Here is a 26,148-nt window from a genome sequence, read left to right as displayed (position 1 = left end):
TAAAACTTCAAAATATTCTGAATGTTTCACAAAAACCGATAAAACTTCAAAGGATTTTCGAATTTTTTGAAAATTTATGGTAAAACATCATACTAGATTTTAATGTCTGGTAAAAAAACAAAAAAAAAAAAACTCAATTTCGCATAATTTTTTTACCAAAATTTTTAAGTTAACTACTTTTTTTTCCCGATTTTTTACAAAGAGAATATTTACGGAATGTGAAAATTTAGAAGGTAAATAATATAAAGGGTAAATTTATCACTTTGAAAATTATGGAAGTGGCAAATTTAATTTGGGAGGTGGCAGAAAGATTCCTCCAAAAGTAAGATATTGGGTCATTTAAAATAAGCCCAACAACAAGCTGTATTATATGTCTCAAGTCAATTATTCAGTACTAAGAATTTTAAACTTCTCATGAAGTTATGATAAGTACAAAATTAGGGAACTCTCTGTACTAATATTCTAATAATTTCATATGTTGGAGATATCGATAATTATTACATCAAAATTGTTTGATTTATATTTAAACTCAGTATTTTGAATCATAAACAAAATTAAAATTTTTCAGTTTTTAAATTATTTGATATTACCTAAACAATCATAAATTTTTTGGACTTACAAATATTGTGAATTGCCATTAAAAAAACGGGGAATTTAAACCGCAGAGAAAACGTTGGATATTCATATTAGATAAATATACTCCCACAATTAACTTAGCTACTCCGATAATTCCATATTTTCCCTATATTTTTTGGTTTAGCAAAATCTAAGCCATTTTTTTAAGAGAGACAACTCTATCAATTTTTGCTTTAGTAATCCTCGAATTTGACCAATGCGAAATTTGAGTTTTTTTCAATACACGTTCAATTTTGTTTGACATAATAAGTAAATATAAATGACAGATTGTCTGAATTGTGAATATGTGAGACCTGATTGTAGAGGGACTAGTCTAGTGACATGCATTAAACCGGATTCAGATCTCTAGAATGTGAAAAATAGAGAACATTCAACAATTCAATATTTTTGGACGATTTCGTGTAAATGAAGAAGCTTCTCCAAATATAAAGAATGTTTGGCAGTCATTTTTTTCTAGGTTATGGTTGAACTTTCATTTTAACCATGTTTAGTAATTTAGGACTTTCACTATCTTTATTACGAGTTTCCTCTAGGATCAAACTACACTTTTTTTTTTTGAAATCAAACATCTTATAGAAATAGATCAAGCCGAAGAGGCTAGGCATACATCAAGTTCTACAGCGTCGGACAAACTTTCTATCTGGGTTCTGTTACCAACAACTTTCCCAATTCTCACCATGTGGTGAGAGCCTAGGCATACATCAAGTTCTACAGCGTCGGACAAACTTTCTATCCGGGTTCTGTTACCAACAACTTTCCCAATTCTCACCATGTGGTGAGCATCGGTATTAAAGGTTCTGCTAAGAAATAAAAGAGAAGCATTTCTAAAACTACCTAACACATCACTACAGTCTTTAACAAATGGATCAAACTACACATTACATATTCACTAAGGCTATGTTTGGGAGTTTGGAGGGGAAGGGATGGGAGGGTTTTGAAAAATAAGAAGAATTAGGTGAAAAGGATAAAAAGATTTTGGGTAGGAGAGTTTTGGAGGGTTTGAGTTTATTCATAACACCAAAAACCCCATAAAATTGGGGAACTCAAAAATTGTATTAAAGGAGGGTTTTGGAGGGTTTTGAAGGGCTTACATAAATTTTCCAAATATCTTTTAGGTTGTTATAGTATTCTGAAAATTAAAAATTTAGTAATTATAATAACTCTTTTATCATTCTAAACAAAATCATTTTTTCAAAAAATGTCAAATATTTTTCTATAATTTTTTAAATTTTCATTTTTGGAAGTCTTTCTCTCTCCTCCCTCCAAACTCCCAAACATAGCATAAGAGAAGAAAAAGTATAGTTATTATATATTTAATTGTTGCTTATGGTTTAGAAATGTATGTTGCATCGGTTGTTCATGATGTCAAGTATGTTTGATTGAAAGAGTTTGAAAATAGAATAAAAGTTCTAGGATTGAGTATGAAGATTCTGGATTTGAATGATGTAGATAATGATAATAGTAATGATGAATGGGAAGGAAAGAAAAAAAATACATATTTTTTGGATTTGAATGATGAATGATGAACTTGAATATGAAGATAACGTATAGATGATGAACTCCAATTTTTTTAATAGCCTTTTTAATAAAATTTGAATCTCAACCCATTGGACATTAGACTGTATTTTTCATCTCCACACCATTAAGTTATTGATTAACTAAGACTGTTCAATGATACTTTAAATTTCTATCATATAAGTTTAGTTTGAAAAATCCCCTTGAAAAAAAAATAATTATGAGAATAACTTTTAAAAGTTTTATTTTGACCCTTTATCAGATCACATCATCAAGAAGTTTAATAACAGCTTTTTTTAATTTATTATTATTATTTTTAATGACATAGATTACTTAGTTGACAATTTTATTATTATTTATTTATTTTAATTTCATGTGATATTTTTTATTATTATTTTATTTATTTCCTATGAGTGTTGAACCTGACCAAAGAGTTGTAAGGGGCGCCCACCAACCACTAAGCCAACTATTTCTATTACTTGCTTTCTGCATCAAATATATATATATATATATATATATATATATATATATATATATATATATATATATATATATATATATATATATATATATATATATATATATATATATAAAATAATAATAAAAATTTCACATGGAATTAAAATAAATAACAAATAATAAAAATACCAATTAAGTTATCCACGTCATTAAAAATAATAAAATTAAAAAAAGTTGTCACATCAGACTTTTTGATGTTGTGGCCTGATAAAGAGACAAAATATGAAACTTTTGAAATTTGTTGAGGTCATTCTTATAATTTTTTTTGCAGGAAAATTTTTCAAACCAAACTCATATGACAGGGGTGAAAATAGGTATTGACCCTTAAATTTTTTTGGACAACATTGTAAATGGTTTGTAACTTAAAATTACAATGTTAAAATAAAAATAATTAGTGGACCTAATCATTATAAAGGAGAAACATAAAGTAATACATAAACGATAAGCGAAGCGTATTTAAATATTGATTTACTATTATAGATAATAAAATTAGGGCTTATAAAAAGAAGAAACAACTATTATACATAAACGACCATAAATTCATACTTTTAGAAATAACTAATAAAAAGAAAAAAAAATTAATTTATTGAAATTTTAATTTTTTTTTAATTGGATTCATTAGATGGTTGGATTTATGAAGGGGAGAGAAAAAAATTACATTTATTTTTTAATTAATTAAAAATTTATGATTGGTTGTGTGTAAATCCAGATGTTAGGGTTGTGTCTATCTAAGAATTTTTCGGATTTATGATTTAAAGATTATGGTTTATGGTTTATATTCAAAATATTGATCGATTTACACTACGCCGTATAAGGGCTTTTACAGCACTTATTTTGGTCTTTTAGAGCGCTTAAAAGCGCTGTTAAAGGCTGCGCTGGCGTAGCCTACAAAAGCGCTTCTAAAAGCGCTCTGGTAGGCCCCCCCTATAAGAGCGCTTTTCTGGAAAAAGCGCTCTCGTAGGTCCCCTTATAAGAGCGTTTTCCTGGAAAAAACGCTCTCGTAGGCCCCCCTTTAAGAGCGCTTTTTCCAAAAAAGCGCTCTTATAGCCCCCCCTGTGAGAGTTAAAAAAAAAAAGCAACATACGAAAGCGCTTTTGGAAAAGCGCTCTTATAGGGTGGCCTTTAAGAGCGCTTTTTTAGGAAAAAGCGCTCTTAAAGCCCACTCTATAAGAGCGCTTTTACAGAAGCGCTTTCGTATGTTGCGTTTTTTTTTTTTAATTCTTTTTTATTAATCTTTGGCAGCGCTTTTACTTAGAAGCGCTTTAGTAGGTTTGTGAGGTTTTTTAATGTGCAGCCTGTAATTTAATCCTCCCAGTCGACCTGTAATATTTTCGACCTGTAATATTTTCGACCTGTAATTTATTTTCGACCTGTAATTTATTTTCGACGATATTATTTCAGCCATCAGTAAGACAATATATATACCAAAATAATATCCAAAATTATATATATACATCATATATTACAACATCAATAATGTTATATAAAATTGTAAGTAAATCGACACAAATCCTACATGAAAAAGTGCTTAATGTAAAAATGACTCAAATCCTCTTTTATTTCTTCCAACTTAAGTTTCGGGTATGAAGCGGCACGGAATTCGTCAAGGTACTACAAAAAAAAATATGAATGATACATTTAGTTAAATGTAATAAGTTATATGAAATTATCTTAAGTTATAAATTCATACCGTGAGCGGAATCTCTAATTGATTTGCCTGAAGGATTTCTTTTATATACCGCAATACAAAGTATCCGCAATCGTAACTGTTTCGCTGTTGCGGACACTACATAGAAAAACAAATAAGATTCTATAGTTGTGCATTGTTTTATCAAGTAGCATAAATATATTATAAGCAACATTGTGAAAAATAATGTACCTGCACTTGGATCCAAGTAATGTTGCTAGATTTAGTTCGCGATACCTGTGCGTCCCGTTGACTTCGGAACACTTGTATTGATCTAATTAACAAATATATAAAAGCATATGTTTAGATCAATCCCACAAATAAGTAAATATATATATAAATATACACGAATATATATTTAGAACGATCCCACTTACAAATCAACGATGTCCTTCATGGCCTGATAATTGGTCCATTCACCGTTTACCGAATTCAGATAATACACGACTTCCCTTATAGAGTTGATAGCAAGCAGCAACCAGTGTGCTCTATAAATAAAAACAATAGGTTATATGAAAATTTTGCTATACACAAAAGAAACAGAGATTAGATGAACAAAGAATGAGAAACTAACCCTACTGGTCGGGTATTATACGCCCAAAGATGCAGACTTTCTGTGTTGCCGGTGGACATGAATCTATCGACTAAGTGCTGTCTAACTGATTCCGGTTCCGAAGCAATTGCCATTCCGCTGCAGTGGGCGGAAGACACGAAACGGAATCTGTTAGACAACGGAGTCCCGCGCAACACTCTGTCATACAACAACCTTAAATAAAAACATAACAAACATTAGATTATTTTCATTGAAATGTGTAAATAAATTATATTGTGAGACTAATTAAATAATATATCGGATGAGGGAATATTACCGGATGTATGAGTGCATGTTATTGACGCCTAGTTGATCATGCTTAAAAATCTCCTCCAAGTCATCAAGTTCAATAAGTGACTTGAATTCAATACCGAAGACACTCTCATCCATAACGATTTCACGTAAAGCACCGTCCTTCAAATCGGACATATCAACCATTGTTGCGAGCGTCGATCGGTACCGAGGCACAAAAGCACCGCCTTTTTTTCTTGCTTCTTTTCCAAATTCAGGATATTCAGTATCAACTTTCATCCATTGTGGTGAGTCTGCCGGATGTCGCAACTTTCCATCAATAATTCTTTCATCTGCATGCCAAGTCAAGTGTCTTGAATCGGTCTCACTACGATACATGCGTCTAAATCTCGGAATTATAGGAAAATACCATAAGACTTTAGCAGGAGACAACTTTTTCTTATATCGAGGGGCACCACATTTAGGACACTCATTCAACGCTGCATACTCGTTTCGAAACAAAACGAAATCGTTTGGACATGCATGTATCTTATCATAGCTCATGCCAATAGAGGACAACATCTTTTTGGCTTCATACGTTCGATTGGGAAGAACATTATCCTCTGGTAGCATATCTTTCATAAGGGCTAATAACTCTGTGAAACTTTTATCCGACCATCCATTGTCCGCCTTTAAGTTGTACAACTTTAACACCGCAGACAATCTTGTGAATTTTGAACAACCATCATACAACGGTTTCTCTGCATCGCTTACCAACCTCTCAAACATTTTGGGACAATCCGCAAGATCTTCTTCAAGCGCTTCTGCAATCTCTTCGACTCGATCGCAATCGTATGTGTCTGTGCAATCGTCGTTTGAAGCATACTTCCTATTACAACTCGACCCAGCATTCCCGTTACTTTTCTCACCATGCATTGTCCAACATGTATAACTTCTATCAATTCCAAACCGTAGTAAATGGGATCCCAACTTTTTCCCGTCAACCTTATCCCCATAACAGCAACCCAAGCAAGGACACGGCATTCGAAGCGGGTCTTCGGAGTGCGCAACCGCAAACTCAACGAATTCCCATACCCCTTTCTCGTACTCTTTCGACAATCGGTTTGATCTCATCCATGTCTTATCCATGACTTAATTAAGCTAAACAAATGCTTCTTGGTTTCTCTATCAGGTACTAAGGAATTCTGTCAAGATAATAAATAGCTATCATCATAATAGAATACCTAATCAGAATACCTAATCAGAATACCCGATTTCTTAAAGAAGACATTACCTTATTTCAAGGTAATATAAGTCCACAAACCAAAAAATTGGTTGAGAGACACTAAATTGATATTAAATAGAACCATAAACAATAAACTATAAGCAGAAAATAACAAACTATAAGCAAGAAGAAAGGGATAGTAACCTGAGTTAGACTTGATGTGGGAGATGGGTAGGTTTGAATCGGCGTTGTACAAGTAGAAACCAGAGACTTCAAAGTAACTGTAAAATTAAACACACACGCACGATGCAGTTAAATACAAATATCATAAAAGTGAAGGAACTATATGCAATCTGTAGCACAAACTACTATGATTTTAGAAGTAGAAACCATAGACTTCAAAGTAACTATAAAGTACACTTCAAAGTAACTGTAAAATTAAACACACACGATGCAGATAATTAAATACACCACCACTAACACAATATATTTTCATACTAACAAACTCTATTTATCAGAACCACTTTTAACTAACTCTAATAGCTCATTTATTTTTACTTGTTCACATGACATAAGTGAACTAGCATTTGGGAATGGCATAATGAAATCACATGCATACATTTCCATACATAAAACAAGTTATAAAATGCAGAATTTGATTCACACCAAACACATGTAACTTTATTCATTTATGATTCACCATTACATGATCACTACTACATATCCATCCATGGCATTAGCATCCACACAATTTGCATAGTTTTATATCACAATTGAAAGCAAGATAAAACAAATTTGAATTGAAAAAACAAATGAATTCATTAACATTCATATTCAATATGTATGTACATGGCCATAAAGAATTACTAAGCATCTCACATGGTGCACACAATTTCCACCCTTGGAATCCCATTAAATCCGCTCAATCCTCACTCACATATGCCACAGACCCTAATATACAAACAAAGCAAAACAGGGCCGGGTTTGAAACCTCACACTCTCATCCTTGTTACCTCACTTTCATCTTCAACCTCACATTTCCAGAATTAGGGTTTCAAGAAACAACAAAATAGTGAAAGATGATAGAAGATTTACCTGCAAACGAATTCAGAGTTGTTGTTGCTGAGAGGAGATGTTGAGAACGAACGGCTGTGAACGAATCAGAAGAACGATGCCGGCTGTGAACGAAGCAGAAGAACGAACGGCGACGGCGGCGGCGGTTGGCAAGAAGAACGATGACGGCTGTGTGGAGGTTGGCGGCGACGGTACTGGGTTTGTGAAGAGAAACAGTGAAGAAACAATGAAGAAACAATGAAGAATGAAATACAGAACGCGCGTTTGTTTTAATTTGTTTTAAAAAATTTAATTTTAAAATGAGCTACTAGAGCGCTTTTCAAAAGCGCTTTCATAGGTATACCTATACCGGCGCTTTTTCTCTAAAAGCGCTTTCGTACCATATACCTAATTTTCCCTATACCAGCGCTTTTGGAAAGCGCTCTCGTATCCATCCTTTACCAGCGCTTTTTAGAAAGCGCTCTGGTACCCCCCCCCCCCCCTTTACCAGCGCTTTCTATAAAGCGCTCTCGTAGCCCCCCCCCCCCTTTACCAGCGCTTTTTAGAAAGCGCTCTCGTACCCCCCCCTTGCCAGCGCTTTTTTCCCTTGTTTTTTATTTTTGTTTTTTGCGCAACCTATAGCAGCGCTTTTCCCAAAAGCGCTTTCGTAGATGCGCTGCTAAAGGACAAATTTGTTGTAGTGTTACTACTATAGATAATTAAAATATTAAATTTTAAAAAATTAAACAAAATGAAGATATTACGTAAAGGCATATTTGTTCATGTAGTTAAGTTGAAAAACTTGAAATGATTTTAAAAATTAAACTCTAAAATATGAAAGCAATAACATTTTATAGTTACTTTGTAGTTCTTGCATTTTTTGTTTGGTAAATTCTTAGATACCTTGTTTCAATATGGTATCAGTATTCAAGTTAAGTGGACCAATTAAAATAGGTCATTTGTCTTAATTAATTGGTATTTTATTTAATGAATTTTTTTTATAAAAATTAAATATGAAGTTTATATAAATTACAAAGATAATCAGGTCTTTTTTTTTTCAATTAATCGACCAATGTTGAATTGAATTTTTTTTCCACATAATCGACCAATTTTTCTAAATTGTATGGCCAAATTTCCAATTTTCTCTTGCCTTAGATTCTATCCCTTTCTCTCAATTCATTAATTTTGGATATTATTTCAGAAATTCCCTCAAATTTTATTTCCATCCTTTTTCAATGCACTCTGAGGATGATATGCATGATGCCATCAACATGGAGTCGCTCAACGGTGACGATATATACAACGGTAGCGTCGATGGTGCTGCCATGGATTATTACAATGATTATGATGATGATGTCAATGATTAATTCGACAATGCCAGTAAGATTGAGTCTCCTCGCCCTGAGCTATCCATCTTTTCGATTCTATAATAATAACACTACTTTACTTTTATAAAGATTCCTTGAAAATGATGAAGTTTTGATTTTGAAACATATTTTCTGATAATGTTTTCTGATAACATTTCTTAAGATGTTTGATTGAATTGACTCAAAATTTTGTCATTTGGAAACGTAAATGTCAACCCCACCATTAAGTTGTAAATTTTATTTGAAATTCTACATGCATGCAGGTTGAAGCAGCAATCATGGAACGTCCTTATAGTTAACTCATTCACTGTGTGTGTTGTTTGGTAGGATTCGTAATTTTTGCATTTCGGTTTTATTCGGTGTATTGTTCCTTCGATGTGCTATTGAATATGGGTTTCTTATGAGGGTGTCCCACTGGGCAATATCTTTATTTTTGTGTTTTTAATGCAAATTGCTTGAAGTCGTAGCTCGAGCATGTGTTTTTTTCACCTACTTTTTCTAGCACCGAATCAAAGTAAATTATAGTTGCTATAAGTGCAACTTGGTATGAGTACATTATAATATCTATTTTTGTCATTGAAACAACCGGATCAAAATCATCAAATGAAATCAATGAAGTCGCCATCGATTGTTCATTTATCACACGAGATGGGAAAGAAAACATCGTGTAAAACCTAACGGGAAAAACGAACAAAGGTCTTACGACCAAGAGAAAAGGGTAAGGGAGTCGGTTATGCAAGGGGAAAGTATTAGCACCCCTCACGTCTGTCGTACTCGACGGGATCCGCTATTGTTAGTCTAAATCTATGGGTGTCTAAACTAAACGTCTAAAGCCTAAAGCTAAAGGGAAACACACGAAAAAGGAAGAGAAAATAAACAAGGGGAAAAGAAAGAAATATATACAAGATTGTGCTCGTTTAGGCCTCGCAACCTAATGTCTACGTATCCCCTTTAAGGAATCAGAGCAGTCGTAGTTCGGTTTACAACTTTTGATGTGTTTTGTGTTTTTTAAATGAACGATGTTAAACGTCGTAGTCCACTACTGCTCGACCTTTGGAGACTTAAACAATTGTCGTGGAAAGGAATTAACATGTTCTTAAAGAGAAAAGAAAATTGAATTGGTTGGTGTTTTTTTATGTAGATAGTTGTGAACTAGATCCCAATGCAAGGATGCTCACCTTTCTCTACTTTTTAAAAATTATTAAGTGTTTTAAAAGGTTGAAAAGAAAAAGAAAACTAAATGGAATGGAAATGACTAAGGAGAAATTCTAAGTCCTAAAGTTGTTATGTTAATTGCTACCTAAGTGTTAGGAATTAAAGATCTAATATTTTTGGGATTTTTAATAATATGAGAAGTAAAATCTAAATCCTAAAAAACATATTTTTATATCATATGAGTTAAAAGAAATCATAAGCAAATATTAAAGTAAAAAAAGAAAATAAAAGATAAACAAAAGGGGTACAAAAAGGATAGAGCGTTGGCCCAATACCAATAAGCCCAAACAAATAAAGAATCAGCTGGGAGATAATGAGTAAAAAACTGGGCTTCAGTGATCTTGGCCCATTTAGAATGATTTTCATGGACCTTGTTGGTAGCTTTTGTGTTTTGCTAGTTTGGTGCAAGATTTGGATGCATATGGACAGCAGGGTCAGAATTTTTGGAGAGGTAGTTAGGGGTGGACAAAAGTTTCCGAACCGTGAGTATCCGACCGGTCCGAGCGTAATTAAAATTTTCGGTTCGGTTCATATCGGGTCTACGGGTTATACGGGTGACTGGCTCGGTTTTTAGTGGTTTATTCCGGTTCGGTTCGGTTGATAATATTAGGCCCATCGGTGACCGGACCCGACCGAGTCCAATTTATATTTTATTATTATAATTATTATTTATTAACACTAGCTAGGGTTTGAGGAGACCAACACCAATTTCTCTCCCTCATTTTTCTTCTTCCGTGTAGCCGCTCGCCGCCCCCTTCTTCTTTCCTCTGTTACAGCTCGAATCTGTGAAAAAACATAACTACCACCACAATATTCTCTAGTTCAATCATAAACACATTCATCTTCCGCTCAATCTCTCTTCGTCTCTCAAAAAAATCAAACCCTAACACCCAAATTTTAGAAAAAGACCACAATATTAAAGGTTGTATTTGTGAACTGAAAGGAGGTTGCAAGCGGATGTTTTGAGAGTTTCTATAATTTTCTATCTAATTATCAAAGTGATCTTCTTCAGGTATATAACTTATCTTACCTTTTCCCTTATGATAGTCATGATTTCTCTTTGATTTTTTTGATAATTTTTACTTTTACTCTTGCCAGGTTGCAGATCGTTGCTTCTATCTTCTTTATACTTGTTGTTCTTTCATATTGATGTTCTTGCATTCCTTCTGGTGTTGCGGGAGGTATCACTTTTTCTAGTTTATAGGTGAGTTGGTCTTTACTGGTTATTATTCTTGAAGTTGTATTTGATAATTTTAGGTCTAGATCTTTGGTCTTTACTGGTTATTATTCTTGAAGTTGTATTTGATAATTTTAGGTCTAGATCTATTTTGCATGACACCTTTATGGTTATTTAGAGTCTGAGAATTATTTTTTGTATCCTTCCCTGCAGTATTAATCTTGTTCTTGATGAGTTGTTTTCTTTTCTTTTTTTTTTTACTTGGATACTTGGATTTACTGGGTGACAGATTAAGTTTCATTCACTGATCCCAAGGAGAAACTTTTTGAAAGGAAAAAGAGGTTAAAGAAGAGGTTAATTTCTTCTGTTAAATTTAATTAAGAGGTTAATTTCTTATGTTATTGGACAGGTTAAATTACTGTGTCTTATGAGCCCCTCTCTAATACAAGATTAATTCATTGCAAAAATTATATGTTTTTCTAATGTAGAAAAATGAGCCCTTTGGTTGGACTACAAAAGCCCTCAGATTTTAAGAGACTAATGGTCTTTGGTCTTTGGGAGCATAAGTTTATTTTCACAACAACTGAAGTTTTATGGCTTAAGTTTTATAAACTAATTTTGATTAAAAAAATTCACAAATTACATGAACTTATAGGTTCTTTTTTTATTCTCCTGATAAGTTTTCTTTTGTGCAAGTATGGAGTTATTGTTTCAATAGGCCTTGTTTTTGTTCCTGTCTAACATTGAATAGGAAATTATCATGCACCTACTACTTATTCATTCAAAGACTGGTGTTAGATTCTAATATATTTTAGTTAATTCCTAATTTGTATTGGATTTAGTTTTGTATTTATTTTATTAAATTTGATTTATGCAGTAATGATTTAGTTTCATTTGTAATGTTATTTAATACAGTTTTTTTTTGGATGATTTAATATCCAATTTCATGAAAGTTTATCCAAAAAATCAATAGTTTTTTTTATAAAAAAACCAGTTAATTTTTCTATTTATAAAATTAAAATAAAATTCAAATTGGGTTTTTGAAATTTTAGTGATCCAAATACAAGCTGTATACTAAGAATTTAAAGAAAATATAAAAAAACTATTGAATTTTACTATTTGGGCTGGATTTTGAATTGGCCCAACTGCAAATGCAAATGAAATACCCGAAATAAACCGACATAGATACCCGAACCCGTTTCAACCCGAACCCGAAAAAACCGATTGATATTCTGGTCGGAATTGGGCCTGTATTTGTCACCCGAGGGTTGGGCCGGATTGGGGTTTTGGGCCCGAACCCGAACCGGCCCGAACCGATGTCCACCCCTAGAGGTAGTAGTGGAATAGTGGAATGGTACAAGTTTGTTATGGTTTTTGTCTGTGTACGTGAAATGTGAAATTTTGAAGGGTCGGTCCCTCACCAACTTTCTCTTAAATCCCATTATTTGGCCATGAGAACAAATTTGATAACAAAAGTACTAACAATCGTAAAAATAGTTTAAAACAAAAAAACAAAAATAATAAGAAAAGATAAAAAAGAAAAAGATTTTACAATAAAAAATTTAATTTCAACCTTAATAATAATTCAATTTAGAAAAGGTATTTCAATTTTGAATTTTAATTAAAATTAAGACTAAGAGTTAATCTAAAATCATGGTGATTATATTTTTTATTATAGATTTTTTGAATAAGAACTAAAACTACGAAATTAAAATGAAGACAAATGAACTTTCAACCTCTAATTTGGAATACACTCGAAATATTGATTTTTTACATTGACATTTTCAAATCATCTCGCAAATCTCACTTTTTTGAATCAGTCACCGTCTAACAACAATAAAAGAAAGACATATTTTTGTAATTTTGATTAAAGGTTAGTAGACATAAAGTATAATAAGATGAAATGCGATGATACAAATGAAATGGAGTCTTAGGGTAAAAATCAGGGTGCAACAGTCATCATTTATGACGGTAAAACAATTATTCTTCAAACTTTATTTCTTGAATTGGTTTTAATTATACACTATTTTAATATTAATTTTTGTATTATCTACATAACCGTAACTTATATGTTATAGTTTTTCTTCCAAAATTATCTTTATGCATCTTTTCAAAATAGTCAATAGCTAAAGCAAACCTTACGAAATAAAATTGGTAGAGAATGTCTCAAATTAATAAAACAGAGTTACGAACTTTAACATTAAACCTAACTTTTATTCCACTAACTATTTTTTTTTATTAATTCATTTTCATTTGAAATTTTGAAATATGTAAACGATATATTATTTCACTAACAACTTTTTTTTCTTCTTTTTTTAATAATTTATTTTTTATAAAAGTTCGAGACCACTTAGTAATTTCTCATATTCATTTATTTTCTTTGGTTATTTTAATTTTTTATCTCATATATAAAAGTTATTAAGTCTCTTAACTCTCCACACTTTCACTATTCAATGAGTGATTCGGGGTGACAAAAGCACTAACAATTGGATTGACTTGTTCATTAATATCAATCATGTTTACCTTTGGTCTACTAGATTTCTCTTTTTCAACGTAACAATATATAATAAACTTTTCAGCAACATGTAACACACATAACTTAATACGATTCAATTAAAAGGCAAAAAATTAACAATGCCACTTCATTTGTTTTGAAATTATTTTATTGATAGAGTCATGTGTTGAAATAGCAACATTGACACCTTTTCCCTTTTGTTTATTACCACGAGTGTTATCTATATCCTTCACTAACAAATTAAACTGAAATTGAATACAATATCACAAACATATAAAACTAAATAACAATGGTGAGTGTAAACGTGTCTCATTTTTATTTGAGACTTTTATTGAGTCTATGTCGTCATGGATATTATGACTTATGAACACTTGAATATAAACCAAATATAGTAAAGTTAATATAAATACAAGAAATATAATATTAACGAATTTTTAAGTACATAAATTAATTAAAATAAACCACAATAACCAACTTACATTAAAATTCATTGATTCGGCGATATATTGGTCAGATGAAACCTCATCCTCAACCTGATGTAAATCATCACGTGCAGCTAGTACCAGACACTTCTATTTTGTGTGATTAGGTTGTTTAAAATAATAACATTGTCTTAACTTCCATGACTTTTTTATTTATTAAGAGAAACTTTTGTCTTCCATGATTTTTTTCTTATAAGGGTCACCTTTTGTCTTGGCCTCTTACATCCTGTCGCTTCTTTATATTTTCAATCAAACTGTAAATTCCTTTTATAGCCCCTTTATAAGAGTCAAAATCTTTGCAAGAAACATCACACAGGGTATTGAATGCAGCAGACATTGCGCCTCTACGAAACATGATCAACTTTTCAAAATCACTTTTTTCAAAAGATGTCGATGATGCGTAATCATCTTTTGCTGATTTAGTCCATCTCTTGCAAATCAAACTATCTGGAAACACATTCATATGTTCGTGCCTCATGGAATAAATAATGCGAGAGCATGGAATTCCTATATGTTCAAATAGTCTACATTCACTTAAAAACACACTCTCCATCTTATCAAGACAAGCTGAAATTGTAGAATTTTGATTGCAAAATTTATTCATCTTCCAGGTCGCCTTATTACCAATCTCAATTCGTTCTAAGACATTCAGTGCACCTGCCCCTTCTATCTCATTTTTAACATCCCTGAATTTTTTGCTTGTAATGAATATGGGCATTAACACCAGTAGTGAAGATATGTGTCTTGCTGATAGTGCAACAACCGACACAATTCTCAAGAATAAAATATATTTATCTAATTTAGTGAATCAAAAGACTGGTGTCAATACTATATTTGGCACCACAAAAGTAATTGAAGGCTCCGGAAGAGCCAATGTGTTGTTACGTGGAGGAGCAATATTTTACATTGATAATGCATTATATTCCCCTAAGTCTCATAGAAATTTATTAAGTTTCAAAGATATTCGCCTGAATGGATATTATATAGAAACAAGAGATGATTAAGGGATTTAATATCTTTGTATTACAAAACACAAATCAGACACAAAATGTGTAATGGAAAAGTTACCGACTTTATCCTATGGCTTGTACTACACTTATATTAGTACAATTGAAGCACATATAAATGTAAACCAAAAGTTTACAAATAATGATAAATTTCTATTTTGGCATGACCGGTTGGCACATCATGGTTATATACTGATGCAAAAAATAATTGAAAATTCATGCAGTCATCAATTAATGAGTCAGGAAATTATTCAATCATATAAGTTTTCATTCAGCTCTTACTCGCAAGGAAAGTTAATAATTCTGCCATCACCAACAAAAACTAGAAATGACTCTATCAGTTTTTTAGAGCGTATACATGGTGATATTTGTGGTCCAATACATCCATCATGTGGAAGATTTAGATATTTTATGGTTTTAGTTGATGCATCAACTAGATTGTCAGATGTTTGTTTGTTGTCAACTCGCAACCAGGGGTTTGCGAGATTGCTAGCTCAACTAATTCGAATAAGAGCTCATTTCTCCAATTATCTTGTCAAGAAAATACATCTTGAAAATATTGCAGAATTTTCATCTCAAGCATTTAATGAGTATTTTATGTCTATTGGAATTGACATTGAACACCTAGTAACACATGTTCATACACAAAATGGACTTGCAGAATCATTTATTAAATGTGTAAAATTAATTGCAAGACCACTTATTATGAGATGCAAACTCTCAGTTTCAGCTTGGGGACATGCAATTTTGTATGCTGCAACATTGATTCGCTTCAGACCAATGAGTTACCATACCTTTTCCCTTTACAATTAGTTTTTGGTAAAGAACCTAATATTTCCCATATAAGAATTTTTGGATGTGAGGTGTATGTTCCAATTTCTCTACCACAGCACAATACGATGGGTCCTCAAAGGAGGATGGGAATACATGTTGGATATGATTCTCTATCTATTGTAAACCAACAACAAAAGATTTATTCACTGCTCATTTTGCTGATTGTCATTTTGATGAATCAAATTTTCCAGCATTAGGGGGAGAGAATAAGAAGCTGGAAAAAGATATCAGTTGGAATGAATTATCATTATCCCATCTCGATCCTCGAATAAAGCAATGTGAACTAGAAGTTTAAAAGATAATTCAACTGCAAAACTTAGAAAATCAATTACCAAATGCATTCACTAATATAAAAGGTGTGACTAAATCATATATACTAGCTGCAAATGCTCCAATAAAAATTAATATCCTTGTTGGACAATCCAATGAGTCTCAACCACACCTGAAGCGTGGCAGACCAATCGGTTCTAAATATAAAAATCCTCGAATAAGAAAGGGAGCTAAGAAGAAAGATGGCCTAAGTGAGGATATAGGAAATATAAAAGAATCCTCATACATACTAAACATTTCATTTCTAGAAGAGATTGATCAGATACCTAAAACTCATGAAAATAAAGAGATCTCGATAAATTAAGTCCAAAAATGAAATACAATGGAGCAGAAACGAACTCGACATTGATGATGTTTTTGCATACAATATAATGCTAAATGAGATAAGTGACAAAGAGGATCAAGAATCAACGTCTATCAAAATTATAGAGAAAGTGTGGATCGGCCAAAATAGAAAAATGCAATTGAAGCAGAATTAAACTCACTTTACAAAAGACAAGTTTTTGGACATGTAGTTTGAACATCTCAATGTGTGAAGCCACTTAGATGCAAATGGGTTTTTGTATGAAAACAAAATGAAAATAAAATAAAATTGTGAGATACAAAACTCGACTTGCCACTCAAGGATTTTTGCAGAGACCTAGAATTGATTTTGATGAGACATATTCATCTGTAATAGATGCAAGCACTTTTCGATATTTAATAAGCCTTGTAGCACATGAAGAGATTAATTTGCACATGGTGGATGTTGTAACGGCTTATCTGTATAGTTCACTTGATAATGAAATTTACATAAAACTCCCAATGAAATTTACACATGATGGATGTTGTAACAACTTATCAAAAAAGCTACTCCATAAGATTGAACAAGTCTCTCTATGGGTTGAAACAATCTGGACGCATATGGTATTATTTTCTCAATGACTATTTGCTTAGAGAGAGGTATACAAATAACTCTATTTGCCCTTGTATTTTTATAAAAAGATCAGGAAAATAATTTGCAATAATAGCTGTCTATGTGGGTGACATAAATATTATTGGAACTCTTGAAGAGCTTCCAAAAGCTATGAATTGTTCAAAGAAAGAGTTTGATATGAAGGACCTAGGAAAGACAAAATTATGTCTAGATTTACACATTGAGAATTTGGACAAAGGAATATTTGTACATCAAGAAGGCTATATAGAAAAAGTGCTAAAACGCTTCTATATGGAAAAATGTCACATGTTGTCTACTCCAATGGTAATTAGATAATTTAGATTTGGAGAAAGATCCTTTCATACCTCGAGAAAAGGATGAAGAATTTCTTGGCCCTGAAGTACCATATCTCAGTGCAATTGGAGCGTCAATGTACCTTACTAATTATACACGTCATCATATATCATTTTCCGTCAATCTATTAGCAAGATACAATTCTTCACCTATACGAAGACATTGGAACAGAGTCACATATATACTTTGTTACCTTATAGGTACACTAGATATGGGTTTGTTTTATACCAAAGTATCCAGATTCAAATTAACAGGTTATGCAGATGCAGGTTACTTGTCAAATCCTCATAATGGTAGATCACAAATAGGTTATTTGTTTACACGTGATGGTAAAACTATTTCATAGAGAACGATGAAATTAATCATAGCAGGAACATCATCTAATCATGCAGAACTTTTAGCATTACACGAGGCAAGTCGAGAATGTGTTTGGTTGAGATCTTTAATTCAACACATACAAAATAATTGTGGTTTATCTTATGAAAAATTAAATACAATGATCATATATGAAGATAATACTACATGCATCGCTTAATTGAAAGATGGTTATATTAAAGCAGACCGAATAAACATATTTCTCCAAAGTTCTTTTTTATTCATGATCTTCAAAAGAGTGGTGATATAAATATCCAACAAATATGTTCACGTGATAATCTTGCAGATCTTTTCACAAAGTTACTCCCAAGTAGAACTTTTAATCAACTAGTACAAAAGATTGGTCTCATCGTTGAAGAAATGATCGTTCACCTGAGAGGGAGAAATAAATTTATTTTAAAAGAATATTATACTCTTTTTTCTTCACTAGATTTTTTTCCACTGAGTTTTTTTCTAGTAAGGTTTTAACGAGGCTTATCCTCAATGAACATCCAATGGGGGGGTGTTATGAATAATAGTAAATAGGTGTGATTGTCCATTTTGCCCAATCTTTTTATAGTCCTTAACTCATTTGAGTTAAGTTCCTAATCTTTGTGTATTCCTTAGGTTAATGGTTGTTATTTGTAATGTGCTATAAATATGGTCCATGTTGCAATGTTAAAGGTAACTTGAAGAGAATAATATAAGATCACATTTCTTCTTCTCTTTGTCTCCTTCATCTCTATATTATTTTGGTTAATTTAAGAACAACTTTGATGTTATTTTTGCATTATTTCCAATGTAGTAGTGGGCTTCTCGTGTGAGTTTTGTCAAATAAATCTTGAAATCAATATAATTCCATTTAAAACTTCCACCAATTTCATTGATGGTTTCTATTATAATTTATGAACAATAAATGTTCATGGGTATGTTCCAAAATGAGAAGAATAGTGGACGTGAGTAAATGTCAATAAATGCATGAGAAATAGTCTCACATAGAAAATAATACTCACATTAAAAGCCTTTATAAAGAGTTATGTTCACTAATTTAACAAAAGGACAAAAGAGGATAAAGTGTCACATGGACAAGTGTACGGTGGTCCCAAGCATTATGCCTATTTTCTCCTCGGTGGCGACAGCGATTCTGAATCTAGGACCGGGTCCGAAGGCGTGGGCATATAGGCCGCATAGGAATTGGGTGTCGGGTTCAACGTCCCTAGTCCATTTAATGCTCAAATGTTTCATTCAAAGGTTCAAATGACATCTCAATTCAATAATTGTACTTGAGTGCACTCGAGTGAGCCTATGCTTATCATATTCCCCCTACGATGTGTGACAAGTCGGGGCTATCTCCATAGAAATTTTTTGTTTGCACAAAGTGCATTTAATTTGCAAGTTCTCCATGCTAAGTACTCCTCATAAGAAGGGCCACCACGAAGAGATATGTCAATTGGAAAGACCTATAAGGTTACCACAATTCAGGTTCCTATGTCGACCTCACCCATTCCCACATCAAGAATCTCTGCTTCATGGCTGATAGCAATTACTTGCTGCAACCGTTCTTAAACTAGAAAATGCCAACAAAAATCAGCCCAATCCATATAGGCTCAATTCTTCTTAGAAATTCACCACAATCCACATAAGTAGATCTGCATCATCACGTATCACTGCACAAGAGCACACCCCTTTGGTCAGAGTTTTGGATCTTTATCAAATGACTACTCGCGCTCCATGTCAGACAACTTGGAAAAATTATAATCTTCTCTCATGCATAAATGCGACCAGGAGTCATACTTAGGTACGATTCAACTCATACTAACAAAGTTGCACCTCAATCTCATACTAACTTGAGCATGGATGTAACAATTTTTTTGCACACTTTCCGTTCATTTGGAGAATTGTCACCACGGTACGGGAAGGTCATTACCGGTGGGTCTTCATCAACATATCCAATATTCTTTGTTCCATTACATATCCAATATTCTCGCGAATCGTATTCATTTGACGTGAGTGACTTGCAAATATATATACAAGGTTTCTTGAATTTGATAGTGTGAATTTCTTAAAATTTATACAAAATATGACTATCGAGTAGATAACATAGCTCCTTTAATTATGTGAAATTTATAATTTACAAAAAAAAAAAAAAATTGTCTTTAGAATTCAATTATTTTACAACATGGCATATGACAACGAGCATTTTTTAATAACTCGAGTGAAACTCTTTAGGCATATATATGAGCGAGAAACTTAGGGTTGAAGTTGGTAAAAGATATACTTATTATCAATATTGAAAATTATGAATGAACTGAAGATTATATATATATATATATATATATATATATATATATATATATATATATATATATATATATATATATATATATATATATATAAAATAATGCTACAATTAAGGATTTACTCACTTAACTAATCAGTTCAATGTAGAATTATCTTTAGAATGAAACAACCCTAATTAATTAAGTAAGTAAATCCAAATTAGCTTTATTGAAACAATCTTCATTTAAACTTTAACTATCTATAGAATAACCTCCAAATTGCTAGACTCAACTCCCATGATAACCAAAGACTAGTTAAGACCAATAAAACACATTTTTCTCCTCCTAATCTATCAATCTAGCATTCTCAAGTATTTTGCCTCTTCACAACCTATTGTACTTTTAGTGTATAATAGTTGTGTGTTTGTTGAGTCTAGCTGGTCTTGTTTTTTCCTCTATTTTTATAGTATAACTAATCCTCTTTATTTTATTTTTTTTCCTTTTCTCTTATTAGTTTCATAGAAACATTTGATTCAAAATCTGGATCAAAGTTTCTTCAATGGAATCAGCCAAAGAAAACATCACAGCCTGGATGATACATATCAACAATACTCCACATGTATGGCATAACAGAAAAAAAAAAGTTTGAAGAATCAAACATAAAAGCACAAATACATACATATACATGAAAAAGTAATAATAATAATAATAATAATAATAGTAATATTTATAACAATATTCAAGCAACATTATGAAAATTAAAAACATAATTTAATGACTTACATATAATGTTTTCCTCTGTACATTGCTTTAATGTATGTATACAAACACCTCTTTCCTCCATCACCTCTAGCTTGCAAAGATAAAGTGTAAATAGAGGGAATTTTTTTTAAAAAAAGAAAATAAATATTTTTAATTATATCAAAATATTTTATATAATAAAATCTAATACACTATGAATTGATTATACTATATAATATATAAATTTACGGTGGATTTATGAAGAGCTCTGAGGCAGTAACAAGACATCTCATGACTTCAACTTGAGCTTTCAAAGATTGTATATAATCTAGGGTTTCATCAACCAAACAAGCATCATCCATGAATTTTCCACCAGGTAACAAACTCTTGAGTGTTCTTGTTCTTTTCTTAACCAACTTGGTTGCAATAAAACTTGCCTCCACTCTTTGTTTCACATGATGTCTTCTCAAGATCTTTCTGCTTCCAATTATCCTTTTTCGATAAAGCCGACACGAATTCGTCGAGTTTTTCTTTGTTATCTTCTTCTTTTGTGGTGATGATGTTGATGTATCTTGTTCATGTATGCTTGTTGAAGTGTTTGCAATAAATGCTTTTCTCCAAAGGGTAGTTTTGTCTTTAGTGGAAGCCATGGCTAAATCTGCGGAAAGCTTTATGGCTTTCTTTCTCTCCAACAAGTTCATGTTCTTCTTTTGTGAGTTGTATTTTCTTAGACCCTTTACCCATTTCTTTAAGAATTCTCTCTTGAGTGAACTCAAATTTCGCATTCTATAAAAGAAAATATGTAGGTTAAGTTTCAACAAGAGGTTGATATATAACATATACATATATATGATATATGAAATGATATAACATGCTAGGGCTAAATTTAACTATATTCTAGTTCTAGCCAAGATTAAAAACAGTTCATTATCGCAAAAACGACTGCAACAAAAAAAATCTAAGTCGATATCGATATTATTATTCACGATTTTTAAGATGAAAAGTTTCACGATTGTAATCAGTATCACAACACCTGACCAATATTTAAAACCTTGATTTGATTCTAGCTAGGTAGAAAAAATAGTACTTTTTATAATTATAAGAAAATAAATATAAATTGGAACATACCTTATTGAAATTCTTGAAGGAGAAAAAGTAGAAGAAGGAGAGAAATTATGAGTGAGTTTTGAAGAGAGATATAGAAGCAAAGTGGAAAATGAGAAGATGATGAATTAATGTGAGGGGAAGAATTTAAGTGCTTGAAAGATGAGAGTGGTGGGGCAATGAGAGAGAGACATATGCACATGCTGGCACATGGAAACAATGGCCCACTACCTAAAACTAAATAGAGAATAATAATATTAGATTGTAAAGAACAATGAGATTAGATTAGTGGGTAAAGAAGGAGAATAAAGGTGACCTTAATCTAATGCAAACCTAACATCAAGTATCTTGGTTTAGAATACAAACAAAATTCACTAAATACGATTCACTTAGAAACAATGTGTACTTATGGCCCGCGAGTGGAACTTCGTGAGAGCAAGATTAGTACATTGCACCATACTAATTTTTTTTTTTATAATTAGAGAAAGAAGAAATTGTGATTAATTAAATTAATAAACTTTTTCCAACTGTTTTCTATGAAATTGTTTTTTTTTTTAATGAAAAATAATATATAATAAACAAAGGAAAAAACCCTCAAAAAATTATAAGAAGAGGGGTTTCAGATATTACAAGGTGTGCTTAACATAAAACTCTAAAGAGGAAACAACCCAAACAAAAAATGTAACATAAATCGAATTGTAAAACAGAAAACTAAAACCAACATCAACGAGTCTCATGAAAAAAAAAAGTGTCATTGACCAACTCTAGAATTAGGTTGTAGACACTCGAATCACTGTTGATCATCTATGATGCATATGTACGAGTACGGTACCCAGTCCGGGTACCGGTACCCATACGAGATACGTCATTTAAAAAAAATCAAAATACGAATACGTTAATAAAATATAAGAGTTTTTTTATAAAATATTCAAGTAGAAAACTAAATTGTTAGGTTCACAATAAAATACAACTATAAAAGTTCAAAAAATCAAAAATAACATTAAGATACAATAACAAGAAATTAAAATAAATATATTATATTGATATTTGAGAAAATTACAAATTTCACTCGAAACTGAATCATGAGAAAAAAATGAAGTAACACGAGTACGGTAAGTATATTCGGTACGGATGCGTACCCGGTACCGGTACTTCATCATTTTATAAATACTCATGTTTCATAGTTAATTATTAAGACAAACGATAACGTCTTGAAGTCATACATAGAAAGAACATGAGCTTGATGCTATCTACTATGATATCACTTTCAAATTTTAAAAATACTTTTTTCTTCTCCATTTCTCACTTTTGTTGATGAGAAAAAAATAATAATATTGATTTGGGGTTTTCAAATGGTCCAAATCATGAGTGTCAAATCATAGTAAGTTCACTCATAATCTTTTCCCTACCAGCTAAAGAGAAAATAAACTAAAACTAAAATCGGAGATCGCTAGGTAAATTACTAACCAACTCAATCAAAAAAAATATTATATTCCAAATAGACAGAACAATCACACAAGTTTCAAATAGATAGGAAACAAACTCTACTGCATCCCAAAACAGAGGGCAAGTGATATTTGCTAGGTCAATAACAACATCTCTTCAAAACATATTCTCTCTAGAAGGAAACTTATTTTGCAGAAGTTGCTAAGAGAAAGTCCCCACCTTAAAAGGGGCCCAAATAAATCAAATGAGATGAATGGTCAAAATTTAACCCTAGAGAGGGAGTGAATGAGGCTTATTAATGCTCACTAAAGCTTGATAAGCATAAGTGATCATAAAAGCTTTATTTCTAACATCACGCTGACACCTCCTATCCCTATTGAGAGTAAGAGTAAAATGAAATTTTATTCTAGCACAGGGCAGATGTTGGACACTATGTCTAAGATAATATGTTCAACATCTTAAATCAAAATTGACAGATAATAGAAAATAGATGATAAATTATAAAGTAATAAAGAACACAACAGAATTGGTAACCATGTTTGATGCAACATCACCTATATCTAGGAGGTTTCCAACCCAAGAAAGGAAATCTATTTTCAATAGTATTAGTACACATGCTTACATACATGCTTACAAAGTTGAAGGCCAAATGTAAGGCCGGTTGTTCCAACATGTGAACATATTGCATCAGATCAACACACCACATCAGATCAACTAGGATCACAAAGTAGGAATCCACACAACGCATCATATCAACATACATTACATCATAACATCAGAAATCATAAAAGGTGGTTGCTAAAAATATCAAATCAATCATAAGAGGAAAGGCAATGCTTAGACTAGCATATCACACAACATGTGCACATAACACATCTTTCACTCTCCTTTTTTTCATAATTTGGAGAAGGTAGAAAAAAATAGAGAAATCAGAGAACACTAGTTATTGTAAGAACTGAGAATTATTACCATAGAAGAACCATTTTTAATGAGAAAGATCCATTACAGACCATCAAATAAAAGCAAATAACATGCCCATATACAATGGCCAAAAGGAACATAATCAAATTGAAATAATTGAAAGAGAACAAGAACTCAAACTTCAATGCCCAAACCTTCCATCTAATGAGAGAAAACCAACCCAAACTTCATCAACATCTCAGTCGGAATCGCTTGCTTAAACAAGCTTCCTCTTTAAGAACTTCATCTTGGTCATTAACTTTTCCCAGTCATAGATGTTACAGAATTTGGTTCCACCTTTGTTTCATTCTTCTCCAGGTCAGCCTTTTTTAACTTAGGAACCCCAAATTTCCTTGTTGCTGCCTTAATTTCTTAAGATTTTTTACTCATATTGGAAGAAAATGGAAGAACTTGAAAAAAAAGAGAATTAACATATTTGTGAGAAATAAAGAGAGATGAAAATTGGTCTTGTTTGTAACAAAGGACCAGTTTTAAAAATTTTTGAAATGGGAATAATCGTTCTTATTCCCGTGCAACAATGATCTTAAGGGGCGGAAAAGGTCTTTCTAGTTTTGCATACCTCCCATGCATTGATTGATACATATTCTCATATGTGCAAATATCAAAATGAACTATATCTCCATCTCGTGTGACTTCGTCGTCACCAGTCACTTCATAGTCTTGAATTCTTGTGGACGAACTCTAGTTATTTAAGGTCTCTAGCTTGTACCAACCACACCCTCTTCGACTTCGACTGTAATATCTATAATTTCTTCGACTTCAACTTCACCAGTTTCTTCGTTTAAGGCATAGCTCGCTCATCAATGGCTTATTAACTGTATCACCAGGATTCCAATCCCAGGCATAATTTTTAGCAATCTTCTCATTAATTGGATTGAAGAGCCTATATGCACCAGTTTTATGATATCCTACCAAAATCATAAGTTCACTCTTGTCATCAAGCTTCCTTCTTCTTGCATTAGGAACATGCTTGTAATAAATAGAGCCAAAAACCTTCATATGACTCACCGATGGTCGTTGGTCATTCCACATTTCTTCAGGAACCTTGCTCTTTAACTTCTTGGTAGGGCACATGTTCAAAATATAACCGGCTGTGGAAACAGCTTCAACTAATAAGGATTTTGGAAAATTCTTCTGCTTCAGCATACATATTGACATATCCAATATGGTCTCGTTTCTTATTTTTGCAATTTCATTATGTTGAGGTGTATAAGGAGTTGCTACGTTGTGATCGACACCATGTTCTACACAAAACTCTTCAAATATCTTATATGTGTATTCGCCACTTCCATATGTTCGCAAAATTTTGATCTTCTTATCACTCTGGTTTTCGACAAGCCTTTTGCTTGATCACATAGATCTAGAGTTTTTTATTGTACTTATCAATAAATGAGACAAAATACCTATTTCTGCTAATGGTATTCTCTTCAAAAGGGCCACATACATCTGAATGTACAACTTCGACTATGCAGTAGGATCTCATTGGCATAGTAGTGACAAATAATTTCTGGATTGCTTTTTGCCTAAACAACCTTCACAGAGTTTATCGGGCATCACAAGACTTGGTATGCCATTTACCATCTCTTGA

The 26,148-nt window shown here is 32.2% G+C and overlaps 1 protein-coding gene across 1 annotated transcript; it reads right to left on the bottom strand.

Moving 5' to 3' along the window:
• Nucleotides 1-21,014: 21,014 nt before the first annotated feature.
• LOC131600636 (transcription factor IBH1-like 1) lies at nt 21,015-22,314 on the bottom strand. The gene is made up of 2 exons (XM_058872732.1): nt 22,158-22,314; nt 21,015-21,815 (listed from the first exon to the last, which is right to left on the bottom strand). The coding sequence occupies exon 2, from the start codon at nt 21,812-21,814 to the stop codon at nt 21,275-21,277; it is 540 nt and encodes a 179-aa protein (XP_058728715.1). The 5' UTR covers nt 21,815; nt 22,158-22,314; the 3' UTR covers nt 21,015-21,274.
• Nucleotides 22,315-26,148: the final 3,834 nt, after the last annotated feature.

The sequence above is a fragment of the Vicia villosa genome, linkage group LG1 (assembly GCF_029867415.1).
Source record: "Vicia villosa cultivar HV-30 ecotype Madison, WI linkage group LG1, Vvil1.0, whole genome shotgun sequence".
Taxonomy (NCBI): domain Eukaryota; kingdom Viridiplantae; phylum Streptophyta; class Magnoliopsida; order Fabales; family Fabaceae; genus Vicia; species Vicia villosa.
This window is presented reverse-complemented; position numbering and strand designations above follow the sequence as displayed.